General features: G+C 39.4%; 3 protein-coding genes and 1 pseudogene across 4 annotated transcripts; 2 read left to right on the forward strand and 2 right to left on the reverse strand.

Moving 5' to 3' along the window:
• The first annotated feature begins 1,678 nt into the window (after positions 1 to 1,678).
• LOC134618661 (ceramide synthase 5-like) lies at positions 1,679 to 9,811 on the forward strand. Of its 2 annotated transcripts, XM_063464158.1 has the most exons (11): positions 1,679 to 1,742; positions 2,007 to 2,163; positions 3,974 to 4,076; positions 4,280 to 4,410; positions 4,881 to 4,938; positions 5,068 to 5,118; positions 5,258 to 5,350; positions 8,029 to 8,157; positions 8,453 to 8,559; positions 8,692 to 8,848; positions 9,208 to 9,811. In XM_063464158.1, the coding sequence occupies exons 2-11, from the start codon at positions 2,105 to 2,107 to the stop codon at positions 9,343 to 9,345; spliced, it is 1,026 nt and encodes a 341-aa protein (XP_063320228.1). In that variant the 5' UTR covers positions 1,679 to 1,742; positions 2,007 to 2,104; the 3' UTR covers positions 9,346 to 9,811. The 2 variants fall into 2 exon arrangements, with proteins under 2 accessions (XP_063320228.1, XP_063320227.1); XM_063464157.1 differs by lacking the exon at positions 1,679 to 1,742 and having other exon boundaries at positions 1,773 to 2,163.
• A 153-nt stretch (positions 9,812 to 9,964) lies between these two features.
• Positions 9,965 to 13,781, reverse strand: si:ch73-233m11.2 (NACHT, LRR and PYD domains-containing protein 12). The gene is made up of 9 exons (XM_063464344.1): positions 13,663 to 13,781; positions 11,959 to 13,565; positions 11,706 to 11,867; positions 11,433 to 11,606; positions 11,152 to 11,325; positions 10,864 to 11,037; positions 10,585 to 10,758; positions 10,338 to 10,505; positions 9,965 to 10,222 (listed from the first exon to the last, which is right to left on the reverse strand). The coding sequence occupies exons 2-9, from the start codon at positions 13,539 to 13,541 to the stop codon at positions 10,153 to 10,155; spliced, it is 2,679 nt and encodes an 892-aa protein (XP_063320414.1). The 5' UTR covers positions 13,542 to 13,565; positions 13,663 to 13,781; the 3' UTR covers positions 9,965 to 10,152.
• Positions 13,782 to 15,482: 1,701 nt separating this feature from the next.
• LOC134618314 (keratin, type II cytoskeletal 8-like) lies at positions 15,483 to 19,033 on the reverse strand. Its single transcript, XM_063463671.1, has 10 exons — positions 18,788 to 19,033; positions 18,435 to 18,646; positions 18,234 to 18,294; positions 18,041 to 18,136; positions 17,762 to 17,926; positions 17,443 to 17,568; positions 16,884 to 17,104; positions 15,930 to 15,976; positions 15,750 to 15,818; positions 15,483 to 15,649 (listed from the first exon to the last, which is right to left on the reverse strand). The coding sequence occupies exons 1-10, from the start codon at positions 19,031 to 19,033 to the stop codon at positions 15,558 to 15,560; spliced, it is 1,335 nt and encodes a 444-aa protein (XP_063319741.1). The 3' UTR covers positions 15,483 to 15,557.
• Positions 19,034 to 20,705: 1,672 nt separating this feature from the next.
• Positions 20,706 to 25,550, forward strand: LOC134619245 (deoxyribonuclease-1-like; annotated as a pseudogene).
• The last annotated feature ends 289 nt before the right edge of the window (positions 25,551 to 25,839 follow it).

Genomic DNA, 25,839 nt, shown 5'->3' on the forward strand with positions numbered 1-25,839 from the left:
CCAGCATGTCAAACATTAAGTTCAGACTTGCGGTGTAAAGATTAGAAATTTTTCATTGTTTTATCCAGTGGGTTTCAGTTTTCAGGAAGAAAATACCTTGTTGATGTCAGAGGAAAAACCCAGTTGGTCTGAGCTGACGGGAAGGCAAGAGTAAGTCTAATAAACACTCACTGGAATCAAGGTATGTAGAAGAGAATCTGTGAATGTAAGATGTCAAACCTTGAAGCAAATGGGTTATAGCAGCAGAAGACCACACTGGGTGCCACTCCTGTCAGATATGAACAAGAAACTAAGTATACAATTTGCACATAGTCACCACTGCCTGGTCTGATGAGTCTCAATTTCTGCAGCAACATTCGTATGGTAGGTATTCTATTACTAAAAAAGCAACAATGTAATAATACCTTGTATCAATGGTTCAGGTTGTTGGTGGTGTACTGGTGTGGGGGATATTTTTGGCACACTTTAGGACCTTAGTAGCACTAAGCATCATTTGAACGGCTTAGTTTACCTGAGTATTGTTCCATCCCTTTATGACCACAGTTTACCTATCTTCTTATAGGTACTTCCACCAACACAACACACCATTTCACAAAACTCAGATCATGCCAACTTGTTTCTTGACCATGACAAAGAGTTCACTGTATCATGGCCTCCACAGTCACCAGAACTCAAGCCAATGGAGCACCTTTGAGATGGGGTGTAAAAGGAGATTCATGTTCTGGATGTGCAGTAATGGTGTGATGCTATCATGTAAATATGGTCCAAAATCTCTGAGGAATTTTTAAAAACATTGAGGGTTTTCTGAAGACAAAAGGAAGTCCAACCAAGGACTAGCAAGGTGTACCTAGTAATGGCTGTGAGTGTACTTTGTAATGTTTTAATGCTGCTATTGTTTGTACATTTTTTGAAGCAACCTTTAATTCTGGTTACTACAAAAATTACAATTAAGCAAGTTATAATTATTACTATTGTTATAATAATATTAAAAAATAAACACAAATTTTGCAGTCAAATAGTGAATAAACAGGAACCTCTCTTGTTTATCTATGGCTTAATTACTTGATACCGTATGAATGGACCGGTTTGGAGTCTTTACCAGCTGATTCTGGCCTGCCAGCATCATGTTTGACATGATGTAATCGCCTTCAGTTACATCTATCTCTCTATCTATCTATCTATATTATACACATATATATTATAAACATATCTATACTGTAGATTACTATATATGTGCAACAGTGAGGTTTATATTTATTAGGTATGTGTGTTTTTGAAGGGATGCCAACTGCTATCATTTTTCTGTAAAGCAAATTTACCTGTGGGTATAAATAAAGGTACCTTACCTTACCTTACCAATCTATATGTGTATATATACACACATCTCTCTCTCTAGCTAGGTTATTTAGATAGCATTACAAACAGCTATCATTTATGCCCGTTTCCTTAAAATTGAGGCATTAAATGTGGCTAAAAACCCTTTTAACTGCTACAACTTACCAACACAACCACTCCACCACGTAAGAACGTTTAACCACTGTTAGTAAGTTAGTTTTAACATACTAAGTAAGTTAGTTTTAACGGTTAACCTAGCATTAGCTAATGAATAACGTTTGCCGGTAATTGGAGGCGTAACCGACTCCGTGTTAGCGTCAGCTGCCTTTGACTCCTCCTACAATAGGCACGATGTTACGGCGAGCAACGCGGAACCAGTGGAACCACTTTTGTGAATAATAATTGAGGTGGGTGTTACCTCGGAGAGTCGTAGTTGTTACGTGTCTGTGGAGTTTAGTCATAGGATAGGAGAAAACCAGAAGAGATGCTTAGATAACTTGTGCTATTACAACAGCAGGGAGAGGAAGAAGGAGGGAGGAATGACTGCTAAGTTTTTCTTTAGCTAGCCCGAGCTACTACTACACGTACGACAGTTTTTTCTCTTAGTTACCTCATTTGCTGCTGCTGATCTGCTGTGTTTTGCTTCTCCCCGATGACTTCCTTTATCTCAGCCTGGATTTGGAGTGAAAGGTTTTGGCTTCCTGAAAATGTCACTTGGGCGGACTTGGAGCATCCACCACCTGGCGTGGAGTACCCCAGACTCTGGGACATGCTGTATGCCTTCCCTCTGGCTGCCGTAGTTTACTTTCTGAGACTGCTGTTTGAAAGGTAAAATAGATTTTTGTGTGTCTGTGTAGCTCTAGTTTGTTCTGCACCGGTATGATTGGGCTTCGAGAACTTTTACTTACAAAGAAAAGATTACACCAAACTGCACCATACAAATGTTGCTACATGAACTTTAATATATGAGTCACTCTCTCTGGAGACTAGCAACTCTCTGTGGACCTACTATGTTAGCAAAAATCCTGTCACGTGGCTTTTCTTGTGACAGATAATTATAAACTATCTCTTTTTAACAAGAATATGTAATAATGCAAGAATTGTTATTGGCTTTTGCGGCAGTTTTATATTTTACAGTGTTTGCATTGTTGTGAGGTGATGACACTGCTGATGAGAAACAGAAACAAATTTTTTTTTTGGAGGGAGGGGGATGCAGGTCATACATTCTTTCTGATTTGCTCACTAGCTCTTTCACTTCCTGTTTTCCTGTGTGAATAAAATGTCTAGCAATGGACACTATTCTGTACCAATATTATGCCAATAAGCAGTGGTTCTCTTCAGTAGCTCTGTGATTCTGAGTCACTACTTCCAGTCCTGATCCAGGCAGTCAAAAGAGATACGCCTTTCCCACCAAATCAGTCCTGGTACTGGTTCCTAATCTAGATCTGGTTTATTGCTTTCGCATGACAAAGCTGAAAAGCTGGAGCTGGTATGGCACCTTAATATTAATTATACCTTCAATCTCATTCATAGACTGTATATAAAAGATGAAGGTACACACACTGATGCTACTCGTTGCTTTGTGAAGCATTGTTTTGACACTTTAGTTTGAGATTTTTTGTGTAGTGCACTCTGATGAACTTTGGCCGTTTTTCAAAGCACTCATGCACTGGCGTCACTTTTCAGTCCTGGAAGCTACAGTTTATGGCCCCAGTTACATTCGAGCCAGTTAGAGAAGCCTTACATGAGTCACCCTCCTTGACAAACGGGATTTTCAAACTGAGCAAAAAAACCCTGATTTGCTGGCTAACTCTTGACTCTTTCAAGTAACATTTCCGATGAGATAATCTGGTTAATTAAAGAATCTGTGCAGGTAAGGAAGTGTTTACGTAGGAGGTGTATTAAAATTACTCCTCTGGCTTTAGATGCATACTCTGGAATGAGAGAATTACATTTAAGGGAATGGCATTGCGCGTTATGTGATTTTTAAACAAGGTTTTCCTCTGTCCAAACCTCACGACTGCACTAAAAGTCATGTTTTTCAGCTTAGTTTTGGTTCATGGAAATGGTCTGAAATTGTGCATTCAGGGACAGCCCTCTCTACTCTGTACTGCTATTCATTCAGAGTTTTTTTTCTTCTTCTTTTTTCCGTGTTGTGAAAACTGTTCCAGATATGTTGGGTGTTGTTAGGCTGATGTGTGATGAATTTAATAAACACCGGTCGAGTCAACCAGATGATCCCGTGACACAAATTAGTATTTTGGTAGGCAGAGTATCCTTCCCATACGCTGCGTCCCATACTCTCACATGACGAACTTTGTTTAGGCTAGGTGCAACATTCCTCAGGATCCCTTCATTCCAGCATTTCCTTGTGTCTCCCCCTATAGCTTCTAATGCTCCCTTCCTCTTAAACAAACAAACATATGCAAGACGTAACTCTGTGGGCAAACTGTGAAAGCTCCACAGCTCATGTAAATGGTGAAATCTCTTAGCAAATGTTGGATAACCCTCTGTTTTTTTTCTTGGAGGCACTAAACAACTCTCTCTAATTCTCTCCCTGTGTGAATTTCTCTCCTAATACCATACACTTCTGCTTCCCCACCCTCTTCTTTTTGCCCCTCTGTCTGTGTGTATACAGGCTAGTGGCCAAGCCCTGTGCCCACATACTTCAGATTCAGGCGGGAGTGCCTCGGCAAGCTCAGCCCAATGCTATCCTGGAGAGGCTGTATCAGTCCAAAGCGGTACATAAAGCCCGTGTTTGTTCTGTACTCTATTACATGTCCCTGTACACACTGCAGCAGCAACATGATGTTATTGCACTGGAACACACCACCACAGTCATAATGATATGTTCAGTCAATACCTCTTGTCATGTGACAGGCATACCTATCGGTTTTGTGGTTTTACAAGGAGTGGAGAGTTATTTTATGTTTGTCCTCTTTAGAGTCCAGATGAAAGGCAACTGGAGGGACTCTCCAAGCAGCTGGACTGGGATGTACGGAAAATACAGAGATGGTTTCGCGTCCGTCGGAACCAGGACAGGCCTAGCACACAGAAAAAGTTCTGTGAGAGCATGTACGTAGGTTTCTACAGGGGTTTCTGCTTTGTAATGCACAAACAATTGAGGGGATTTAACAGCGCTAGTCCATGCACGTGCATATAAGCTCCTGTCATATAAATTGTTTTGAAATGCTTCACAGGCATCCACGGTCCCCAGAGAATTAATCCAATGTGCCTGTCAGCATCTGCTTGATGACTTAGCTTAATACTTTGCAGACAGTAGTTGTTCACAAGAATTTTCTAGATGGGTTGCCATAATATTTAGTAAAAATATCTCTTGAAATGTATTTTAACCATCTTGGTGATCACTTTTCATACAATCATCAAGTAAAAATGTGAATAGGCCAAGTACTTTGGTTTTGAAACAGATGCCAGTCTAAGTGCTACTTAGTAAATGTTAAAATGATCACTGGGAGTGTGCTTATGTATGTAAGTGCCTCCGGTGTATGCTAAATTCGTCTTTCTATTCTTCCCTTTCCTTTCAGGTGGCGTTTCACTTTTTACCTGGCGATTTTTATTTATGGCATCAACAATCTGTGGTCGGTAAGTTTAAAATGTACTTTTTGCCCTCTGCAATACTATTACGGTTCACGGAAGCGGTTCGTATCATTGGCTCGTAATAGGTGAACCTGCATCAGTATAATGCATGTTTTTGTAATCTGTTTCCTTCAGACACCGTGGATGTGGGATACCAGAGAGTGTTGGCAGAACTACCCTTTTCAGGTTAATATTTTTTCTGCTTACGCATTATATTTGATTACTTTTATTATAAGGAGACTCTGTTTACCACCATAATGTTAACAGGTCAGTTGGTATTGCTACATATTTATCAAAGGTGTGTTTCTTTCACTCTCTCCCAAAGCCACTGAGTCCTGAACAGCACAGCTACTATCTTGTAGAGCTGGCTTTTTATTGGTCTCTGATGTTTTCCCAGTTCATAGACATTAAAAGAAAGGTGAGTCAACAACAACTGGCCTAACTAACTATTATACTGCTTTTCAATAGCCTCAATAAATGCACATTGCCTTTTGTATCACAGCCAAATCCTTTTTTTTTTTTCTTAAAGGAAGCATGTAGGATTGTCTCTTGATTATGTGCTCTGGCTAAAAGGACAATAAAGTATACATTCAAAAATAAGTAGATCACATGGAAATTGGCTTTTTTTCATGTGTTTGGGCAGGCCAGCATTTGATCTTGTTTTAAACTGTGTCTACAGATGTAAACGCTTGAACACAACCACAAAGAAAATTACAGCCTATTTCAAATCTGCCTGCAACATTTCAGGGAGCTTCATTTTTCTTCCTGACTGTGGGCCGTTCCGTATCCCTCTATTTCTTCTTTCTAAACTACCCATTTGATGCATTTGTGTGCTGAGGATCCTTTTGCCCTTTAAAAGGGCACCTTCCAGGTCCACCTCAGCTCATGGGCAGTTCCATTTTCTTTAAGCACAATATGATGCAGAATTTAAAGAGCAATTAATAAATGCAAAGCTGTAATACTATAATACTTCCTTTTTTTTTTTTTTTTTGTCTGTCCCATTTGGTTCTTTAGCCGTCAGAATTGTTGTCTGAAGACCAACAAGGATACCAAATGGATTTATTTTGCCAAATGGATCATCATGGCATTGCCGTATTGGTCCATTTGATCAACTTTTGTTGTTATTATTTATTTTATTTTCAGTAGTTACAGATGAGACAGACATGATTGGGGGATAGGAAAGGGAGAAAGAAAGAGAGGAAGGAAAAGAAAAACAGAAGGGAAGAGGGACAGTGAGAAAGGGCACTTACAAAGACAAAGAGAAAAAAAAAATCTCCTGGATCACCTGTTGAGAGAAAAAGAATAGAAAACAAGCAAAAAAAAACCAAAGCAACATACTAAACACAACACCATCACGTTAATCTAGCTAAGTGTAAACAGCAATAAATACTAAATATTGAATGTTGTTGTGCAGCACAGACAGCGCACAATGTGCTTTGAAGTAGCAGCTAAGAAAGGTGTAGTTTATGTCTACGAACAGTGAACACCCATGTGCACACCCGTGTGGATCAGCACGCTTGTATACAGAAGGTTTCCCCATGTAACGGTCTGCTAGAGGGTGTGGAGGGCCATAGCCCCGTCCCCCAGGGCATGAAGCAGGCATGGAGGAGATCCATACTATAATACTTCCAATGCCACGCTTTAGATTTGGGATGAGCGTCATATGCTAAAAGCTGTTTTTACTCTGTACCACTTGTAAAGGATTTTCCTTACAGGTGATTGTTTTATGCCACACGATTTGGAGCTCTTTAAAAAATCCTTTGTCAGACTTGAAGGAATCCAGCCTTTGTAATGAAAACTTTTTAAGAACGCTTTTTAGATCATGGCATGGTAAGACCGCACACTAAAAGTGAATAATTAAAGAACACAAGATCCCAGATGTCAGAGGTTTAAATAAGAGGTTTAAATAAGAGATTCCTCCTGTTACCACCTAAGCAGGTTCTAATCACCAAATCTGGAACATGTGTTCCCACTTTATGGATTTAAAGTGGTAAATGTAGTTGTGTGACTTATTGCTAAATTTTGAAACTGGTTGGAGTTGCAGGTTAGGGATACCAGTTATATTAGACAAAGGATATTAAAAATGGAGCTGCCAGGGAATAGAAAAGGGGAGCAATCACAGAGAAGGCTTATGAATGTAGAGAAGGAGAGCGTTGGTGTGACAGGCGGTACAAAGGAAAGGGCAAGATGGGAAAGGATGAGAGATGATCCACTGTGGTGACCGACAGAAGAAGAAGAAATACTTGGATTAGGCATGGCATGGTGCCTCAAAGCAATATGGTTCTGGGCTTGGACCTTGCTAGCCAGCTAGGGCCTTTATGTGTGGAGTTTGCAGGCACAGAGAATACATGCATGGGTTTACAATACTGTACGTACACGAGTTTCCTTCCACTGTCCAAAGACATGCTTGGTTGGATGAATAGCTGGAGTGTGTTAAATAGATGAATGGTTTATTTAATTTGTTTTTGTTCAAAATAAAGTACAAAAATAAGCTACATCAGTGAGGTTGGTATCAGACAAACACAAATTTGTGACAGCCTAAATAAATGTTTTAAGCCTGATAGAGAGTAGGCGGAAGTTTAACATCTGTCGTTATATAAAAACAAACTAAAAATGACAAACTAAACTTTATAGACTCTGCATACATTCTCATTAGCTACAGATGTGTGCACATAACACTAAAAATGGACAACAGTAATGCCTACATGAGTAGAGTGAGAACTCAACAGAAAAGCTAAACAACTTGAATATCAAGCTAATTCATCCTCAGATTCACATAGTGTTTTGCTTTTACACCATCGTGTGAACTCATGTTTCACTTTTTGTTCTCTGCACTGTTTAAAAGTGGGCCAAATGTTGGCTTTTTGAGCCATCAGTTTCATCAAAACTTCAGGTTCAAATACACATGACTGTTCAAATACATGTAACTCTACGCCCTACCCCGCCATTCCAGTATTTTCACTTTGTATGGTAAACTGCATTCTTGCGTCCGTAAGTTCAAGTTATTATGCTATTATTTAATGTGCCAGTAACATGAACATCTTATCTACCTCATTACCTTTCTTTTGTTACCTACATTTGTTTTTCTGATGGCAGGATTTCATGATTATGCTTGTCCACCATCTGGCTACCATACTTCTCATCACTTTCTCCTATGGCAACAACATGATAAGAGCTGGCAGTATGGTCATGTGTGTGCATGATGCATCTGACATCTTCCTTGAGGTAAAGTAAATCTTTTAGATTTTTAGATGTTAGACATGATCCTGGTAAAGAGGGCTCTTGGCTTAACTCAGCAAGGCTGCCTGTGTAGGTATCCAACATGTATGTAAACACAGCTAGGAACACAGAAGCTGTGATGTAAGATACTTGTACTACCAGTTTTACAGAGAAACAACGTATTGACATTACAGTAACAGTGTGACACTGGTGTGTATTACAACAGTGGGTTTTATTCTTATCATTCTTATTGTTATTATTATTATTATTATTAATCCCTAATGTATTATTTATTCCTAAGGCAGCCAAGATGGCAAACTATGCCAAGTACCAGAGGCTATGTGATGGCCTCTTTGTCTTGTTCAGCATAAGCTTTTTCATCTGTCGACTTGTCATCTTTCCCTTCTGGTGAGGAAAAACAAGAGCTTTCTTCCTTATATTTATTGTAAAACTCTTGTTATCTTCTCACCTGTTTATTACTATTTTCTTAATTGTTATATACAGATACATCTGCTAAAAATCTGCATGTTTTTGTTGTAGGATTATTCACAGTGTTCTGTTTGAGAGCTGGGAGATTGCCGGGCCTTATCGGGCCTGGTGGCTGTTGAATGGGTTGCTGCTGGTCCTGCAGTGCCTTCACATCATCTGGTTCTACCTCATCATGGGCATTGCCATCAAAGCCATTTTCAGGGGAAAGGTTAGTTTTGGGATCTGTTGTGGAAATTGATTTTCACATTTAACCAAGGCAGCTGGATTTCCCTCCCCTCGTGTATCCTGTCACATTTTGTCATTTTCAGTATATGATACTAAGGCTAAACTGTGCTATTGTTTGTAATACAGCCACATTTCATCTAGCACCAAGATCCCTCAGTATCTCAGTTTTTCTATCATGCAAATCAAATAACATTAGCAATGATGTGACCATGGTAAACATTACTCGCTTAACATCAGCTTAAATTCGTTAGGGTACTTATAGTCTCACATTGGAGCTAGCATGAGGTTCAGTTTTTAAGCCATGATTCATAACTAGTAGTTAAACTAATACTGCTTTTACAGGTGGCGAAAGACGATCGCAGTGACGTAGAGAGCAGCTCAGAAGAGGAGATTTGTAGCAGTACAGACCAAAGCCGGAACCAAACCCTCAAGGGCAACAGTCGCACCAGTAACCTTAATGGAGAAGCTCATGACCACTGAGTACCAAAGAGGGGATATTTTATTTCCAGTGTGGCCTTCATTCACCAGCGTGCCTGTGAAACCCACCGTGTCACTGTGACCTTCTGAGAAGAACTGTTGCCCACTCAGAAAAATGTGCTTTTCAAACAGAGGGAGGACCTGAACAGAGGAACTCCAGTGTGGCATACAGACTTTTATAGTGTGAAGTTTACATCTGCTGTTTGCTTACAGGAGTGGACAGCAACGTGTGTTTGCGCGTGTGTGTGTGTGTGTTCTTAAAGTTACACTAAACAGCACCAAATGGATGACTGCTCACACGGCTACTGCTGCATATGTACATGTCAGTAATTTCTATTTTGAAACTTGGTAAAATGTTTGACTAATGAAAGAAGAAATCATGTCATTTGCCTTACTGAATTAGGCTTTAGAATACAATGCCAAAGATGTCCTGATTCAAAAAAACCAAAGATTTCGTAATAAAACATTTGCATCAAACCCAGTGGTGATTTTCTTTCATCTTTATAATGTAATGAGTGTAGAATGAAAACTACTGTCTTGACTGTGAAAACTGTCTTCACACATTGCCTTATTTCATATGATGAAACATAACCATAATAATTTAAATATATTTTATTGGAAGAGTAAATGGTAGGAACATTTTGGAACTGCTGGGATTTTTTTATATAAACATGCGTACGCATTTAAAACCTTCCTGTCCTCACTGCTGTAGCAAGCAAAAATCTCCATGAGTAACATCTATAATAATCAACAATAATACTTAGAAAACAAAACTTAAAGTAATTTTTAAGCAATCTGAGTCAAGCTTCTTCAGTATATTATTTTCTTGCACTTCTCCAACATCTCAAAAAGCTCTTCGCTGAAATCATTGTACTTCAGGCTGAAAGAGTTAGAAACAACAGCAGTGGTTAGACAATTAATTTTCTTTCATGTGCCTGAAAACTCTGTTGCACACTCTGGCTTAAGCGTTATTAACTAAAGTGAATCGCGCTTACTTCATCTCCTGCATCCCGTGGCTGTCCTGCATGACTTGGACAAGTGCTGGGATGGAAGCATCGGTCAGTGAGTTGTTTCTCAGTTCCAGCTTCTTCAGTGTCTTACTGGCTCTTATTGCAGTGCACAAGTCTTTAACACAGGCATCGGTCAGCTGGGTCATTTCAACACTACAAAACAAACAGACCAACATTTAAATGTAGTGGACTATAATGTGGTGATTATGATCACATCATTTTTTCAACTCACTCCAGCTCTTCCAACAGGCAGCTTGGGTGTGCAACAGCATCCCAGAGATGTTTAACCCCTTGGTCTCCTACTTTATTTAAACCCACGCTCAGGGACTTAAGTTGAGAAGTCCCACTTTTCAGCACTGAGCCCAGTTCCTCAAAGACCGGTCGAGTTAACTCACATCGTGTCAAACTGTAGGGTGGGGCAAAGCACACAATAATGCTATTATCTGAAATTCACTAAATATTTGAGAAAGGTGGTACTCTGTCACTAAAAAGTTAATACAAATAAGTCTACCCAAGTTTTTGTAAAGGGCAACCAGGCCGCCGTAGGGCTTGGCAGAGCAACAGCGCCCCCTCCTGGCCCAACTCATTCACTGACAGCTCCAGCTCTGATAGAGTACAGTACTCTGACATTAAGGCCTCCTTCAAATGAGAGCAGCATGCGCCTGTCAGCTCGCACGTATAGAGACTAAAAGAAAAGTTAAAAGGCAGAAAAATATGTAGGGATGTGATTTTTGTGTTCTTATATTTTACATTTCTTTAAAAAAAATCTACAGATGCAGTTTTATTTAAACAGTCTTACTTGAGGCTCTGTAGTTTACAGAGTGGATGTTGCAGGGATATGCACAAAGCCTCCACTCCGCTGTCATCCATCGTGTTTCGTGCCAGTATCACTTTTTTCAGCTCTGATTGTCCAGAGCGCAAAGCTGCAGAAAAAACCTTCATGGACGCTTCAGTCAGATCACATCCGTCAAGCCTTTCAATAAACAATAATTATGTGTGTATGGTTATATGTCAGTGATTTATATAAAAGCAGACAGGATACAAAAGTTTTAATGAAAACTACACTATTGAAGTACATACTTGAGTTCTTGAAGTTTGCAGTGAGGGCTATGCAGTGCGTCGCACAGTTTTGCAAATCCCTGGTCCCCAATCTTATTGAATGACATTACTAACAAGCATAGCTGAGAGGTGCCTGAGGTCAGCACAGAAACCAGGTCTTCACAGCTTTCCTCTGTCAGATTGCAACTTTGAAGACTAAAACCAAAACCAGGTAAATCATTCTTCCAATTTAAAAAACAAAAGATTGCTTAAAAAAAAAACCATACTGAAAAATGAAAAAAGGGCTATTCTTACCATAATTCTTGTATCTTGCAGTCTCTGAGTCCAGTGCAGAGGATTTTTAACTTTTCGTCACCAAGGCGGGAGTAAGAGAGATCCAGCTCCGTGGTAATTCCTCTGTTGAGAGCTGAAGCGAGATGAGGAACAGCCCCAGTACTCAAAAAGCTTCTTTGCAAGCTGGCGGGTGGACAGCACAGTTTAAAGCAACAATCAATGCACTTTGAACATATGAATCAAATGATGTAAATTTTATCTAAACCTGTCTTACACTATCTTGAGTGATAGACTCATAGCTGGAGCCAGGACCTCTGCCATCTCCTCTGTTAGATTCTTTGTATTGTACAGATTCAACGACTTCGTCCCACCAAGGCATGTAACCACATAACTCCAAGGTACACAGTCTTGAAGGGTCAGGCTACCATAGCTGAGGCCTATTTGTGCTGAGGAGTTGATGATCTCCTTAACCAAGCTCTCATTTTGAGCTTGATGAAGCAGGCGGAAGAATCTATAGTGCTTGTCTGCATTATATCCCTGCAGTGCTTCCTCTGAGCTGCTTTTAAACCACTGCTTGAAATCCTTGACCCGATCAGGGTTGAACTCTCCCAGGAAGTTCTCCAGTGGTCTGCGCTGAGTTGGTTCAGAAAGACCTGAAAGGAAAACATCTAGAAACTTTGTACCATCTTCGTGCTTCTTCAGCATCTTCTCAGCACTCGTAAACGTCGTCTTGTCCAAAAAGAAAGACAATGCCAGGATGAACTCCTGGATCAGCTGCGAGTGGAACGAGAGCACACATGTATCAGACTCCATTTCACCATCTACTCGCAGGAAAGTATCAACTGAGGTGAGAAACTGTTGAAAGCCAAAGGAATACATCAGCGCTTTGGTGCAGCTCAAATGCTGCTCAACAGAGCAATGAGAAGCCATCCTGCCGAGGGCCAACACCAGCTCTGTGCCCTCTGCTTGGCTCAGCGAGAGCATCTGGATCAAGCCAACCAGGATATCTACAAACAGCTGAGATAAAGTCTCGGGAAGTTTTCCTCCAGAATCAATAAGAGGCTTGTAAACAGAGCAAACTGTCCAACAAAATCTTGGAGATGTACAGAAATCATAAAAGCCCAGAGTCCTTTCCATGTGCATAAGTGCTTTGTTGGCAGCAGCAGCATCTGTAAAGAAGCAGTTTATGAAAGCTTTTCTTTGGGGCTTCAGAAACCCTAACACTTTCACCTGGGAACTGCTAAGAAACTTCAGATTCGCCGTTGGCCTGGTGGCCAACACAACTGCAGCGCCTTTCAGCAGAGATCTGTGAAGCAGACTGGCCACTAAACAGTCCACTGAAACTGCCTGGGTCGAGTGAGAGCAGAGGGTGAGCACAGAGGGGTCCAGGCTGTACTTACACTCATTCAGACCATCAAAAACAAACAGCACATCCTCGGGCTTCTGCAGAACCAGATGCATGGACTGAGGAGGGAAATAGTGGTGACAGCGTTGGATTAAGGTTTCTAAAGAGAGTGCATCTTCACGAGCATTTAAGTCCTTGAAACGGAAATGGAAGACATATTCAAAGTTCTGAAGATGTACACCTTTTGCCCAGTCCACAACGAGCTTCTCCACAGTAGTGGTTTTACCTGATCCTTCTGAGCCTATCAGGATAACAGTTTTGTTCTCACCACTCAGGGCTGTGTGGATGGCTTGATCCACGGTGGGCAAGTTCTCCTCTCTCACTTCGCCTTCTGCAGAGAGTGGGGATATGTACTTATTGTCGTTTATGACTCTGAAAGGCAGGTCTCCACCAAGGAGCGTAGGAGTGCCCTTTGACTTCAGGATATGAATTAGCACGGAGTCTTTGTCCATTGCGTTAATCTCTGTATGTATAAACTAGAAGACAGAATTAAACAATTTGGTTAAAGCGTGCAAAAACAGGCAACATATCATCCGTGTCCACAAATCATTTCCAGTGTGCTAAACTACTTACCAGCTGTGACAACTCAACTCACGTGTTTACAGAAAAGTACAATAAACACAACTAGAAATAGTTGCCTTGGATACGGTGCTTTTGGAAAACAAACCAAAACACACGAGCGCAGTGGCTCTCCTGTGGCATACTGGTAAAAAAAAAAAAGAAAAAAGGAAAGAAGTCACACCCTAACTAATCCCTCAAGCCAGTCCTCTTACGTTGTTTTGGGTTGTATATACGAGACATTACGGTAAGAGAAACTGAGACGCGATTTCAAAATAAATAAATTTTAACAATAATTTTAAATAAATAAATTTTTAAATATAATAAATTTACTACTATATTAATTCTTAATTATACAAACATTTAAAAATGAAGATTTCTAAAGACTTGTAAAGCCGTAACAAGTAAACTCGATGTTTCCACATACTAATCTCTCTTTAAATGAACCATACACCCTCACGGTGTAAATCAGTGTCAAGTTAACAACCTTTATTACTTTCTTTGGAATCACATTCACCGGAAGATTGCTTTTATTTTGAAATCATATCTCGGGTTCTCTTACCGTAATACCTGCCATGATCGCAGTTAAATAGCGGTTAGCTGAAAGTAGGAAGAGCGCTGTGGGATTTCAAAATGCATCTGTGTCTTACAGACGGCAGAGCTTGACCAACTCTTCAAAACATTTACCTACTTGGTTTTTTTAGTATATGTATTTTGTGCTGCTTAATAGCTAATAATGTATGTTTACTTTTAAAAAAACAAAGGCTTTCCCCTCTTTATTTTTGTTAGCATGCTTTTCAAATTCACATATCAAAACAAAACCTACATATGTTTGGAAAAAAATATACAATATAGTATTATGGGTGTGAGAATTACACTGGTGTGTATGGGTGTGTATAACTCATGTGTGTTTGAGCTTCAGTGCATTAACTGATGGGTGGACAGTCAACTCCAGGATTTTCTGATAGAGAGCAGAATTCAAATTTCCAATTAGCCATCAAGGTCCTGAAGTTCAAGTTTGCTTCATTTTTAGAGGCAGGTAGGTTTGGATAGCTTTCTCTCTTAATACATGATATGAAGCATAAAAGTGTAACAAAACAAAACAAAACAAAAAAAAACCAAACAAACAAAAATAAAGGGCCCAAATTCTTTTTTCCTTGCACTGTATTTTTAGCTGGCTAGTCAAACACAGTCCATCCAGCTTGTGGCACTTGAGTCCACTCAAACCGGTCTGAGACTTATGTGAAATGCACCAGCTGCACTGAGCTGTAGTTAAAAAAAAAAAAACTGTGTTGAAATTAGACTTCCCCTTTGCAATAAGCTCTTTCAGTTGATTGCGTAATAGGTACAAACTTTAACAAACCGGCCCGTTGCAACAGTGTCATCCTGTTACAGTAACACAGCTGAAGTGAGCTCCTTAAAACAACTTGGACTATACCTGTGGCAATGACACTGAAAACACCTCAGTTTAGAGATTTAAAGTTGTGACCCAATATCTTTGGGTCCATCTAATGCATATTAAAAAAAAATGTATAAGCTTTGAAGTTATTTTCTCCTTATACTTTATAAGAGACACATCAGAACAACAGCTGTGCAGCAAGATCTAACAATGAAAAGAATAGTTTTTAATAGTTATTAAGAACATCTACAGAGTAAACTAACAAACGTCTTACAGTTAGCATGATTCAACATTATACAAGAAAAAGAACACAGGCGATCATGCTGCTGAGTACAGATTTGTTTTAAGTGCTCCAATTTGTAATTTAATGTGACAGAATCAGAAGGAAACGAAAAACAGAGACACAGATGCACATGGCCCTTTGATACAGTGAGGTTACAGCAGTTTGAAAACAGATTAATTTAAGGGTAATTTTAAGTAGCAATCCGTCAGTTCAGAGCACCGCTGCGTTTTATTTGCCTTCGGTGTATGTCGTGTTCATGGTCTCCACTGTCTTGATGAGAACAGCGCCTGACCTTCGTCTCTGGTTGGTAACGGGCACAGCTGTGGAGAAGAAGTCGGAAAAAGGTGTCGCTTAGATCTCTGAGATGAAGGCTATTCTTATGATCTCATCTTTATTTGTAAAATACAGTTCTGTACTTACTTTGGTTGGGCAAGGTTTGGACACTGAGCACTCTTTCAGTGCCGTCAACACAGTCGTTACTGGCAACAGCTGCCGAAAAGAAGACAGAAAAAAGAGCGAAGAGGGTGTCACTCTGATCCCTGAGATGAAGGCCATTAAGATGATCTCATCTTTATTTGTAAAATTCAGTACTGTACATACCTTTGTTGGGCACTGTTTGGATGCTGATAACAGAGTCTTTACCAAGTCTGTCAGCGTGAAAGAAGGAAATACATTATAGGGCATGTACTGGTAAAGTTATTCACATGGTTGTTCAAGTGAAGGTGGCAAAGCCGATGTATAAAGCCCTTTGTGGCTCTAGAGGGAGCTGTGCAATAAACCTGCCTCATGTTTAAGATCCAGCAAAGAAAGCCAAGTGGTAAACCAAATTACCCAAAGTAATTGTTTTACCACTTTGTTTATTTCCTGCCATAAAACTGGAAGGCAGACTTCCAATAAACCATAAATCTCATCTACGTGTTACTTGTCAAAGTCTGGTTTTGGATGTGGATTGGGCTTTGCAGACTGGATGTAGATTTCTCTTTCAAACTCGCACCTGAAAGGCCGCTGTGCTCTACAACTGCAGTTATCACCAGTTGTCAAATACCTGTGGGTGTTTGCTGCATTCCACCCCCTGGGCTCAGTTCTTTATTGTTTAATGCAGCACACCGAGGTGAAGTACTTGAATAGTGAGACAAATATGTGGTTGTGAAACTATTAAAAACAACCAAACAAAACAAATAACTTCTTGTCTCTGACTGAGGCTTTTGGCTCAAGGTGGTGTTTTTTTGTTTTTCTATACCACACCCAATTTCCATCTAAACTGTCGGATGACAGATGGTATGTACGTACAGTAGCTCATACAATAAAAAATATCAGTACTGATTAATATGTTTTAATCATTTTCTGAATCACTGTAGACAGTTTCCAAGCTGAAACCTTACATCAATGGTCATCCATCCATCCATTCATTCATCCATCCATCCATCCATCCATCCATCCATCCATCCATCCATCCATCCATCCATCCATCCATCCATCCATCCATCCATCCATCCATCCATTTTCTTCCTTAACACATTGTTGCCAGCAACCTGCTAAGTTCTGCTGGCTTACCTCTCTTCCTCTCCCTCCAGGAGTTTCCTGTAGGTGGATATCTCGATATCCAGGGTCAGCTTGACATTCATGAGGTCTTGGTAGTCTCTGAGCTGCTTGGCCATGTTATGCTTGTCCTGCCTCAGAGCCGCCTCAAGGTCCTTAATGCGGCTTTTTGCATCTATTACAGCCTGTTCCCCTCGCTCTTCCAGCTCAGATATGCTTACTACATTGTGGGAATACTGACAAAGAGAAAAGCTTTATTTAAATCTGAGCTTCACAGTGATTCCTGATGATTTTGTAAAAATTGGGGGGTTATGTGTGGGTTATGGTAACAGGAAAACCAAACTGCTTTTTCAGAGCAGTTAACAATAACTCTGAGTAATTCACATGTATGCAATTAGTCTGTCAGTTCAAGATGCAAACTACTACAAAACAGAAAAATGTTTCCTTTGATTTGTTTTCAGTTTCCTTTCTTTTTCTGAGAACAGGAGCTAAACCTGTTGTTCCTCTTGATACTTGTTAAAATCTAGTTTAAGATCAAACAGACTATGAGGTAGTCTTAAAGCCCTTCACTCACCTGTTCCTTCATAGCCTCAATCTCAGTCTGCCGACGAAGAATCATTCGCTTAAGCTCAGCTATTTCGGCCTTAGTGTTTTGCAGCTCACTGTTATGTTGCTGGACCTGCGCTTTCATCTGATCAAACTGGTGTGGAAAAATATCAAACAGCGAGACAAGGATGTAAACACAGTAATTATTGGGTTAACAAATGCCGTTCTGACATTGTAGTAGATTTATGAGCGGTAACTTCTGAGCCCTTTCCATGTCTCTATGCCCATTTTTCTAGTTGGTTTATTACATCGACAGTAACGAGCAAGAATTCATGTTAGACCTTCACCTTGCTCTTGTACCACTTTTCAACTTCTTCACGGTTGTAAGCAGCAATTTCTTCATACTGAGCCTTAACATCAGCTATAATCTGGTCCATGTTCAGGTTGCGGGAGTTGTCCATCTGCACCACCACAGAGGTGTCCTTCACACGCTCCTGCATGTCATACAGCTCCTTATTTAAAACAACACATACAGCGAAAGTTAAGAGGAAAAAATCTAGAAAATGACACATAATGTGATTCACTGATTTAAATTCTGAAAAGGTTTTTAATGTAAGCTTGTTTACCATCTGATACACTTCTTTGAGGAACAGGATTTCATCCTGAATAGCTGTCAACTGGCTTTCCAAATTCACCTTTCTCATAAATTCTTCATCCACATTCTGGAGGCAACAGAAAAAATAAACAACTTTCCTTTTCACTGCTATTTTGTTTTTTATTACTCACAAATAAAAGTATTAGTGTCATTGCATACTGCACCTTTTTGAGCAGTACAAAATCATTCTCTGAAGTGACCCTGCTGTTGATCTCTTCCTCATACCTGAAACACCCACAAATATCAAATTACACACAGACAGACACCCACACACAGAGTTCTTATCACTGTGCACTTTATTATCATATGTCAAAGCTGAGCTCCTGTTTAGCAGTGGTTTGATTTCTTCCACCAGGATACCTTACCTTGTCTTGTAGTCTTCCACAGTCTCGACCATGGCTGTGAACTCATTTTCAAGCCTCACTTTATCACGTCTGCAAAGCTCCAGCTGTTTTTCCAGGTTGGAAATGAATGTCTTAATAATGGACTCCGCATCACCGGAGGAGGGGGCGCTTTGCTGATTCAGGAGCTTCCACTTGGTTTCCAGCACTTTGTTCTGCTGCTCCAGCTGTCTGACCTGACACACAAGAAGGGATATGAACAAATTCCAACACAGTCCCACTTTAGGTTTTAAAGGAAGCTTCAAATGCCAAGGATTTAACTTGGAATGGTTTATAATAAAAAGATTTTTAAATGTGAAAGTAAAATTTCCTCTTACCTTTTCAATGTAGGATGCAAACTTGTTGTTGAGAGTCTTCAGCTGATTTTTCTCCATGGTGCGTATAGTTTGGACGGTGGGGTCAACTTCTAAGTTTAGTGGGGCAAGCAGGCTCCTGTTGATTGTTACTGGTTTGATATCAGTAGAGGTGCTGATTTGGGGGATGGAGTTGAATCCCATGGAACTACTGCTGAATCGCCCTGAAGGTGAGTTCAGCAGGCTCTTGCGCTTGCTCCTCAGACTCATGGTGCTGTTGAGTTTGCACTGCTGGAAAGGATGGAGAGCTCAGCTGGTAGAAGTGGTGGTATAGCTCTGTTGTGCACTTTTTATCTTTTTGGCTGCTTTATAAGGCAGAACTGGGCGTGTTGTGATAGTGAAGTGATTGAATGTGGGTAAACCAGTCTGACACATACTTCGTGCTCTCCCACCTACCCCTCACTTTAAAGATGCAACAGGAAACTATTCCTGCTCCACAGCTTCAGGTGAGTTACGTAACACACTAAAAGTCTGCACTCACACAGTCTGAAAACTCAGTAAATAAAATATTCCCTGTTATGAATAAAGAAAGATTTTTTTTAATACAATGAACTGCAGAGCTACAAGTTTTTAATGCAAATTTAAGTCATTAGATGCTGAAAATAATCTCCCTAAGCAATAATACTTTTGGAAATGTTCCCAAATATTATAATATGCAATACATACTAGACACTACATGCACATCAGTGGACCTTGTAAAACCTCCCTTAACTGAAAGATAAACTCAGAAGTCCTGAAACTCTAGTAGTACGTTTATTTAAAAAGTCAGAAATGTTCTGGAAAAATGTTATTTTTCTTCTTACGCTACTAAATTAGTAAATATGATTCTAAGAGAGTAAAGTCAAAAAAAAAATATGAGAAAAACTTACCAACTAACTACATTGGCTTACAAGAATAGATCCACCTCATAACCTCACACACTCCACCCATTAACAGGAAGTTCCTTACTTGGTAAGGAGCTGCCATGGTAACTGATACACAAAAACTAGTACCTTATATCCCAGCTGTCATAGTGCAAGAAGCAAGAAGCAGGGTATATCGTGGACTGCTAACCAATGTGTTGCATTATTATTATTATTATTATTATTATTATTATTATTATAGGACTGTGATCCAAGTCCCTATATTGGTTTCTTTTGAACAAACTCCGTTCCAAATGTCTGGATATGATAACTGAGTTATTATGGACTAAAGTATTTCTTTATTTCTATCTTTGATTGATCTCCACTGCTGCTGCCTCTGTGCTGTGATAAATTTGACACAGTTATGACAGTTATGATTAAAAATCATCAACCATGGGGCAGGGTCGGGGGTTCAAATCCACCGAATGGCTACCCTGAGGTACCCCTGAGCAAGGTACCGTCCCTACACACTGTTTCCCGGTGTGGCTGCCCACTGCTTCACTGAGTGAACGGGTCAAATGCAGAGGAAGTAATTTCCCCACGAGGATCAATAAAGTATACATTATTATCCTACAGAACAAAAGAGGAAAATAGTTTGATTTAAAAATTTTAACTTGGTAACCTGGTAATACCACACTTACATTAGATGTGTTTTCACTGATGTTAATAGAAACCAGTTGTACTAAAAAAAAGAAACCTGTCTGTTCTCTTGTTTGCTTTTCAAATTCTCCCTCTCTCCCTGCGCGTCCAATTATCCAATCATCTCTTTCCTTTAAGCAAACAACTACTGTACAAAGGAAAAATGTTCTCACATAACCAGATTTATAAGGGTTTGTTCGTATGACACTGAATCCCTGCCACCCGCTCAACATTTCATCAGAGTTGAATAAAGTCAAGAGAACAGAGTGAGCGTCATGCGTATACTTAAAATGTTTTTTGCATGACACTGAATAATTCCTTCGGGTCTTCCTTTGACAGAAATGAAGATTGCTTCATTCAATGCACAGAGGTTTGGACTGACTAAGGTCTCAGATCCAGCGGTCCTGACAAGTCTGGTTAAGGTAAAAAATTTCTCCTTGGCATCAGCGAGGCAAACCAAAGAATGAAATGGCTGATATCAACTCTTTAAATGAGGACACCGTGTACAGAGCCAACACATCACAAAACATGTGTAATGTGTTTCTTCTTTGGAAATTTGTTGTCAATGTCACTCACTCATGAATGTTGGGAAACAGTCAGTTACATTATCAAGTGTGAAAATGAAAACTGGGAAGTAGCCAGGTGCATTATCAGGTTAGTAAAAAAGAAAATTGCTTCTCATTCCTTCCGCTTTTATTATCATTGACTCAAAACAACCCCAAAACAACAAAAAACAAACAAAAACAAAACAAAACAATAACATTTTTAAAATTTTGCACTTCTTTTATTAACAAAGCTTATTTGTTGTAGATTGTGTCTCGATATGACATCATAGTTATTCTGGAGGTGGTGGATGTGACTGGAGATTCTGTTAGAGTGTTAGTGGAAGAGCTGAACAGGTGAATTTACTTAAAAAAAAGATTTTCTGACTAAAGTAAAACTGCCTCTTACTATAAATATGCTTACTTTTACTGTTGTCCACATCTCAGGGTCAGCACCACCCATCACTATGCTCAGCAGCTCAGTACCTGTCTGGGAAGGAGCAGATACAAGGAACAGTTCCTGTTTCTGTACAGGTAAGCTCAAATAATCCCACATAAAACTGAACAGCTCCATAGAATAATTTTTTTTGTCCTGCTGGAAGGGACGATGTGGTCGACCTTATCGATTGCTATCAGTATAAGGATGACCAGGTTGATGATGTGGATGCATTTAAAAGAGAGCCCTATATTCTCTACTTTAAACCTCATAACACAGGTCAATCTTTGCCCCTGCTGAAGCTTATGGTGCCTGGTTCAGTCAGAACAAGGAGTTAGGTCTGTGTGTGTACATGTTTTGAAAGTCTTAGTCAGTTGCTGGGACATCAGCAGTATGTATGAGTCATTTTTAAACGTGGATCTGTTTGTTGAATGAGTCTGATGCAGTGTGACATGCTAATTACAGCAGACTGCAGCAGGTTTATCAGGTTTAGTGTCTTGTGTTAGCAGGGGAATATGCTTAACTTACAGTATGTTACTACAGAGGATGTTATTGGAGTCAAGTTTACAGAACTGTCCGGACCGCACCAAATGACTCTAAGAAAGAGCTTGATGAGCTCTATGATGTTTTCTGGTGGTCAAAGAAAAATGGAAAACTGATGTGAGATGCATTTTTTGAGTTGTGATACACATAGATAAAGATATATAGAGAGAGACAGAGATATCAGGTCAGAGGAATCACATCTATTGCACAACCTGTAAATTATCACTCAGTGTCCTCATATTTTCTTTAGGGATATTAAAAGTTGTATTAGCCTGAAAAGCGGCGTTTTTTAAAAAAAAATTTCCTTTAGAATGTAATGATCCTGGGAGACTTCAGGGCAGATGGCTGGTAGCTCTCATCCAAGGAAAGGGAGGAGATCCGCATTCGCAGTGACAAGAACTTTCACTGGCTGATTGGTGATAACGTGGACACCATGGCAAAAACAAGTGATCATCACGCTTATGACAGGTTCGTTAGAAAGATTTGTGGCAAGATATACAGTTGTGGTCAGAAGTTTATTTGCACTCGTTGAGGGCATGAATGTCAATGTAATTTTTGGCTTTTATTGATTTATTCAAAGTGTTCTTTTTCTAGGATGGAATAATTATACAGCATACATCTTTAATGATTTTTTTTTTTAAAAAAGAAGAATTGGATGCATAAGTTTGAATTTATTTCTTATTAGTGGTCACAATCAACTACAACTGGTAGTTTCTCCCAGATTTAAGCTGCACAATCATTGCACCTTGGAAAATGAACAGTTCAAAGAAATTATTGAAAGCCCAGAATTATCATGACATTTATACCCATGATGACTGTATGTAAATGTCTAACCACAACTGCACAGTTATATGAATTCGTGAACTGAATGAATGCACATCTTCCACAGGAGTTGTGTATGGAGAAGATATGCTGGCAGCCATTGCGCCAAACTCAGCTAAACCATTCAACTTTCACAAAGAGTTTCAAATGACAGAAGAAATGGTGAGCTATCTGATCTATCCCTCTTCTTGATATGCACTTGAATGGCTATTTTGCTCTTCTATTTTTCATTTTATACACAAATCCTCCCACAGGCCCTTAGGGTGAGTGATCACTACCCTGTTGAGGTGGAATTGGTATTCCCTTTTGGGTGAAAAAGAGCAACAACAGATGTGCAGTTGTTGACACCCAGCAAGGATTCAGAAGGGCTGTGACAGGTAAAGAGCAAAACACTAATTTACTTTGTCTTGCTCCTCATAGATGCGGTAAAAGCTGGGCTACAACCCAGCTCAGAAAACTAGATGGAAAATTCACAGAAAGGAAGAAAGCAGTGATTTCCAAATGCATTTTAACTTGTATTTTATGTATTTCATTGCCTCTTTGAGCCGTGACTTTCTTTGCCGTAAAGAATACAAAGAACTGGATTTAATAACGGGCACTGGACATTAAATGTTTTTTTTTGTTTGTTTGTTTTTGTGCCCCAGTGAACTTCACTTTATGCATTCATATCTACCATTCAAACTTACACTGCATTTCCAAACAAGTTAGCATGAGGGTAAATTACATAGTATCTAACTGCTGATATACCAAACTGCTGAGGTCAGCATGCTGATAAAACATGAGGAAAACTGTGAAGTCTCTTAAAACAGTGCTCCTTAATGAAAGAACAGGAAGTGTTTTGGACTGTTCGCTACTTAGGGTGTGTAAAATAATTTAAAGTTTTAGCAGTATACTGAAAAGCAATCCGAGATTTTGGAGCAAACTACCAATGTACTCCCTTCAAGAATATATTGTTTTCAGGGATGTCTGTGCATATTTCAAGACAATGCAAACTGCGTTTTGCATGAATTACAAAGTCATGGCTGCGTAAAAAGAGGGCGTGGGCACCTGCCTGCCTCCAGTCAACACTTCTATTCAGTTGAGAAGGTATGCTTGCAGGAAGAATGAAACCAACTTAATCACTGGATCTCTTGGTGTTTTGGGCCCTTAAATGTCATTTAGTGTTGTGAAAAAGAGTGGCCATGATAAAGAATTGTGACATATACTCTCCTTTGCAGTATTTGCATTGTTGCATGTGTCAGAATCAGTCAAATCTGTGTGATGAAACACTCTCAATGCAATACAGGACAAAGGTAATTTGCAAATCACTGCTTTCAATTGGAATTTAAAATTCCGCCCCACATTTGTTGTGATTAGATGTTAGGCTTGTTTTGATGTTTAAGTGCAGTGTGGCCTCTATGAAGGCACAGATTTAAACATGTTTGGAATTTGGGAGTGTCATTGTTGAATTCAGTTTTTATTTTTCATTTTTGAAATGAGAGTCATGAATTCAGTGGTTTCTCACATACATCTGCTTTAAAGATTTTGTATACATTTGGGGTGATAAAAGGTCATGAAATCTTACATCCAAGTTTAAAAGGATGGGGCTTTGGGCATCTTCACTTCTTATTATTGTATATAAATAACAGCAATAAGGAACTGATTTTACTAACACTTAGAATCTTTTGGTCCAAAGCCCGAGTTCAGCTTTGTGTCATAGAGCTTTTGTTTTTTGTTTGTTTTACCTAATAAAGCTTAACTTGTATTTACAGATTGATCTAGCTGGACCAACTATGATGTTTGAAATTAATTTGAACTGTCTGAGCAACAATCTTTACCAAAACTGGTGCACACAAAAACCGGGCCTTAGTGTTTCTAAGTTTTGTAACAGCAAATTAAAATTGGAGTTGAGTTAATATCTCAACAACCTTTTGATCTGTGATCAAAAACAAACTGGTTACATGGACCACAGACTGTATTACAGAACTGGACTTTGTCTTTTCCAGGTAACCTCAGGGTTAACCCTGGGTTTGTGTGGGTTAGTGTGAAGGTGGTTCACTTGTTATCTCTGTAAATCGCCATAGTAACATAACCTGCTCCAGAGCAGATTATGTTCCAGATTAGAGATCAGCGAGTAGGAAATCAGCGCCTACTGACCAATCGGTTCTCTGAAAAAGCATTTCCATTCCTGGAAAATCCCTCAGAAATCTGTGTGAACAGTAGGAGCGTTAAAGTTTTTCAGTAGCGTGTAATGTCTTCGTGTTTCCCTGATCATCAGTAAGAAAGGAGGCAACTTTATTCTTAGATATTTTTTTTCTGACTATGAACAATTTTACAACAGTTTTATTGTTTGATAAGCCTCAGCACACAATCCTAAAACAGATAACCTGATTGTATTTGCTGACTTTCCATTGAATTTGCATAGAGAGTAATTTTGAATGCAGTTTTCATATTTATCTTCAGGATATTTGATTATAATCCTTCAGATTCTCCTCTGTCTTAAAGATAGGGTTGAGTCTGTTCACTTGCACAGTTAGCCAGCTTTCTTATCAGGCTTTGCAAAGCGCATTTATCCAGTGTTGTTAAAAGTAAACAACTTTACAGTAATTTTCATCTTACTGTTAATAAGAGTGAAAACAGGAAGTGAGAAAGTAACTCAGAGCCGTCAATCTAGTGCACGAACACACACACACACACGTTTCTGTTAAAGTGTGTTTAGTGTGTTTTTTCTCCTCCCAGAGAGTGCACAGGTTGACATGTTGAACCTGCAGAAGGAAAATCTCTTACTGGAGAGAAAAACTTCAACTTATCATCTGCATATTAAAAGCTTGCCAAATACCAGATGGAGAAATAACCAAGCTTAACCAAGTTAAGCTTTTTCTTTTTTCTTTTTATGATTCTGAATAAATATTGTGACATACAGTACAATACAAAATAAATAAATATGGGTTTAATGCACGTATTGCCTCTGTCTGTTACTTAACTGCATGACACAGCACTGTGGCCTTGTATGCCTTGGCTTGGCCTAGTTAAGAGCAAGAAAATAGGGCAAGGTTTGTCTCGTAGTTCTTTGGTCAAATAGCGGAATGAAACATCTTCTGACAGCTGCTTAACCTGATGAAAAGAATGTACTTTAACGGCGCTATTTTAATT

Source organism: Pelmatolapia mariae, linkage group LG20 (assembly GCF_036321145.2).
Source record: "Pelmatolapia mariae isolate MD_Pm_ZW linkage group LG20, Pm_UMD_F_2, whole genome shotgun sequence".
Classification (NCBI taxonomy): Eukaryota; Metazoa; Chordata; class Actinopteri; order Cichliformes; family Cichlidae; genus Pelmatolapia; species Pelmatolapia mariae.

Bases quoted from the DNA above. Each gene is read 5' to 3' on its own strand.
- si:ch73-233m11.2 (XM_063464344.1), bottom strand. From the start codon at position 13,541: ATGGACAAAGACTCCGTGCTAATTCATATCCTGAAGTCAAAGGGCACT. The intron at 11,038-11,151 runs GTAAGACTGTTT...CTTTTCTTTTAG, and splicing joins TGTAAACTACAGAGCCTCAA to TCTCTATACGTGCGAGCTGA. The intron at 10,759-10,863 runs GTAGACTTATTT...CCCACCCTACAG, and splicing joins TGCCCTTTACAAAAACTTGG to TTTGACACGATGTGAGTTAA.
- LOC134618314 (XM_063463671.1), bottom strand. From the start codon at position 19,033: ATGAGTCTGAGGAGCAAGCGCAAGAGCCTGCTGAACTCACCTTCAGGG. The intron at 17,105-17,442 runs GTGAGTGAAGGG...TCTCTTTGTCAG, and splicing joins TTGAGGCTATGAAGGAACAG to TATTCCCACAATGTAGTAAG. The intron at 15,819-15,929 runs GTATGTACAGTA...TCTTTTCGGCAG, and splicing joins CCAAACAGTGCCCAACAAAG to CTGTTGCCAGTAACGACTGT.
- LOC134618661 (XM_063464157.1), top strand. From the start codon at position 1,988: ATGACTTCCTTTATCTCAGCCTGGATTTGGAGTGAAAGGTTTTGGCTT. The intron at 4,939-5,067 runs GTAAGTTTAAAA...TGTTTCCTTCAG, and splicing joins GCATCAACAATCTGTGGTCG to ACACCGTGGATGTGGGATAC. The intron at 8,560-8,691 runs GTGAGGAAAAAC...TTTTTGTTGTAG, and splicing joins CTTGTCATCTTTCCCTTCTG to GATTATTCACAGTGTTCTGT.